Genomic DNA, 3,108 nt, shown 5'->3' with positions numbered 1-3,108 from the left:
GTCGGATATTCTCAGTAATGTTATCCCTACTTTATCCTACATAAAAACATTCAACAACCGCATGACACTCCGTAATCTCTGATGAAAGAAATATCAGGAATTTTTAATCTAGTCAGCCTCCCGAGTCCGAGATGATCGATTCCGGTTCTATCAGATTAACCTGCAGGCAAAGAAATGTTGATATCGGTTGCCGAATTCCTTGGCTCCTGCATGGTGGTCGCCCAATTTTCTCTCCGGAAGGTGGCAGCGGCGAGGTTCGGTTTCAGGGCATTCAAATTTTGTAGCGGCAAAACTACGTTCATGCCGTCCTCTTTTTCGGCGTTTGAATCCTGTGCGGCAACGATGCTCGGGTTTGGTGCAACAGTGGCCGGTATGGACTCGATTTTCTGCTTCTTCGGCTTTTGGTCGTTCTGGTTTCCCGGTAAAAAGCTCCCCACCACAACCTGATAATTCAACAAAAGATTAGGCAATGTGTGACTGGATTTTCGTATTTGCTCAGACATCTGGTAGAAAGGCCGATAAAATTAAACATTTTATTGATTCTAAAAGATGGATGGAAAACTTTGCACTAAAGGGCTTTACCTGTACAGGACTGGCAGCTATCAGAAGTCCAGCAACTCCTCCTCCTACAACACGGCCATCGGCGCTTGCCAGAGACACACTCATCCCTCCGGATCGACTTCTTGTTCCTTGAGTTTCCGTGGGCATGAAGGATCCGGACAAGGAAAGTATCTCGAACCGACCCTACAAGAAGAAAACTGGACAGATGAGGTTTTCTATAAAGGATCAGAAACTCAAAACAGTGTAAGAAGTTCAAATCATCAAAAACAAATCCTGTTTTAACACATCTAAATATTACTGGAAACTGAGCAAAAATCAAAATGTATAGCGATCTCAAAATTGCCAAACCTCATATGTTAGAGTGCCCCCGGAAGAATCAGGCTGCCGGAGTGTAACATTAGAAATTACTCCATTAGCTGATAGGATGCAGATAGCTCTCGGTCCTTGTTGAGAAAATGAAATCACCTTCATCGTAACATCCTTAAAACACCACAAAAATCGAATACCCGAGTAAGGAAAAACAAAGACAACACCGTAGACTGTATGCGGCGACGGTCCAAGGTTTTAGAAAAATACGAACTAGGAAAAAGGATGGACCTAGCAGAGATCCTATTTAAGTCTTTGATTATGATAGAAATGAAGCATGAGAATGTTCTATGCTCCTCTCTCTTTCCATATCGAAACGTACCTCGCCGGCATTGACCGTGATTATATGAGGAGTAAAATTTGTCCCGACCGAAGTAGCAGCCCATTCACCTATAGAAAGAAAATGAACTTCACTGTCAAACACACACATTACCCTGTTTGTCAAGCAAACATACATCTACTACATGGCTGGGATTTAACATGATCTCAAACAACCGATTTCAACTTGGAACAAAGCCCTTTAAACTGGACATTACTAATCAGTCGATCGTGCTGCTTAACAATAAATAATTGATGAAAGAAATCTAAGACACTAGAAGAATATTCCTCAGCCTCATACAGACACAAAAGGGCCACTTTTTCACTCTAAGAAACCAGCAACATCCTTTCAGATCTGAACAACGGAATCTCATATAAGGTCCCACAAAAAGTTCAACAAGTATTATCAACTTCACATATAGAATCTCTAGTAGTGTTCCGATTTTTGACACTAGTGCATGACTAATTGCTCTTAGTTTCGAACCAGAAACATTAATGTCCGCTACCAAATCTATAACTAAATCGAATTCGAACTAAGACAACGGCATGCTCAAAGGGCTTATTACCTAAATTCTCCATGTCCATTCCCTTGTGATGTTTAATCTGGTAACCGCTACCTCGACCTCTCCCACGCTTCCCCCCGCCACTACTCAAGAACTCGCCTGCGCCGGGCGGGACAGACAAGGAAATCGGCATCGGCGACAATGCCCTCGCCATAGTCCCGTCCGGCCCGTACTTCCTAGGTCTACCTCTCTTTTTCTTTTCTATGCTACCAGTTAAACCAACACTAACTGCTGAAACATCCACTGCTGTCGAGCCACCACCACCAATCTGGTTGGCATTTTCGGTCCTCGGTGCCATTTGATAAGCCGACGGAGCTTCTGCTCCGATCACTGTAACGCCCGGATTTGTCTCCATGCAAATATTAAATTATACTTGACAGAAACTCCAAGCCAGTCACCTATGAAACAGAAATCCCCCAATCAAAAACCAAAAACAATAAAATACAATGTCTTAATAGTTCTCTTTCACCAGCAGCTGAAACAAGATCACTACGAAATACATTAAACTTCACGCACACAAAAAACTGTAAGTAAAACAGTTTAAGAAGATGAAGTTTTAAAAAATAGATACTTTGAGATTTTGCCCCATCATACAAGATCCTCAATTTAAAAACAAATTAAAATGATCAGCTTCCAGTTTAGTTCACATGATCACAGACCCTTAACACAAATTGAAATTTTACTGTGAAATAAATAATTACACAATCAACCAGAAAAAAAAAAACAACTGATAGCTAAGCATAAAAACACTCAAACCACCAAAGCTTAACTTTAAAAGGAAACAAAAAATTTAATGCTGTATGTTGAGATCATGACCTATATAACTTCTAAGTAAACAACCCAGACAGAAAGAAAAAAAACTCTTCACTGACACTGTTCCTCTCGAACCTGTTCACATTTTCCTGTACCAAAGTGCTTCAAAGCTTTTTCTATCCAACCAAACACAAAATTTTTTTTCAGAAAAAAAAGGAAACTGTTCCCCGAAATTTATAAAAACAAAAAAAACACTTGGTTTCAGAAAACCGTTGCCCGGTTCTTTATTTTCCGTGTCTGAACGATACTTTTTCACACAGAGAGAACACACAGGAAAAAAATAAAAATAAAAAAAGATGAAAAAATATTTTAATAAGGTCTGACAAAATATTAATTAGTATGTAAAATTGATAAGCCCGATATTAAACTTTGGTTAAGAAGGAATTTGACGTCCGCTTGAGGGGGAAATTGAATTGAAAATGGGGTAAAATACTAAAAATAGTAATTTGGTAAAAAAGATAGGTAAAATAAAACAAGGGAGAAAAAG

General features: G+C 39.5%; 1 protein-coding gene across 2 annotated transcripts; it reads right to left on the bottom strand.

Annotated features, from left to right (window-relative positions):
• Window positions 1–150: 150 nt before the first annotated feature.
• Window positions 151–2,723, bottom strand: LOC120181571 (AT-hook motif nuclear-localized protein 1-like). Of its 2 annotated transcripts, XM_039186666.1 has the most exons (6): window positions 2,625–2,723; window positions 1,812–2,206; window positions 1,250–1,317; window positions 910–1,041; window positions 583–744; window positions 156–443 (listed from the first exon to the last, which is right to left on the bottom strand). In XM_039186666.1, the coding sequence occupies exons 2-6, from the start codon at window positions 2,161–2,163 to the stop codon at window positions 156–158; spliced, it is 1,002 nt and encodes a 333-aa protein (XP_039042597.1). In that variant the 5' UTR covers window positions 2,164–2,206; window positions 2,625–2,723. The 2 variants fall into 2 exon arrangements, with proteins under 2 accessions (XP_039042598.1, XP_039042597.1); XM_039186667.1 differs by lacking the exon at window positions 2,625–2,723 and having other exon boundaries at window positions 151–443; window positions 1,812–2,163.
• Between the last annotated feature and the right edge of the window lie 385 nt (window positions 2,724–3,108).

Source organism: Hibiscus syriacus, unplaced genomic scaffold (assembly GCF_006381635.1).
Source record: "Hibiscus syriacus cultivar Baekdansim isolate YM2019G1 unplaced genomic scaffold, ASM638163v2 tig00112529_pilon, whole genome shotgun sequence".
NCBI classification, from domain to species: Eukaryota; Viridiplantae; Streptophyta; class Magnoliopsida; order Malvales; family Malvaceae; genus Hibiscus; species Hibiscus syriacus.
Note: the sequence above shows the minus strand (reverse complement) of the source record. Positions and strands in the feature narration are given on the sequence as shown.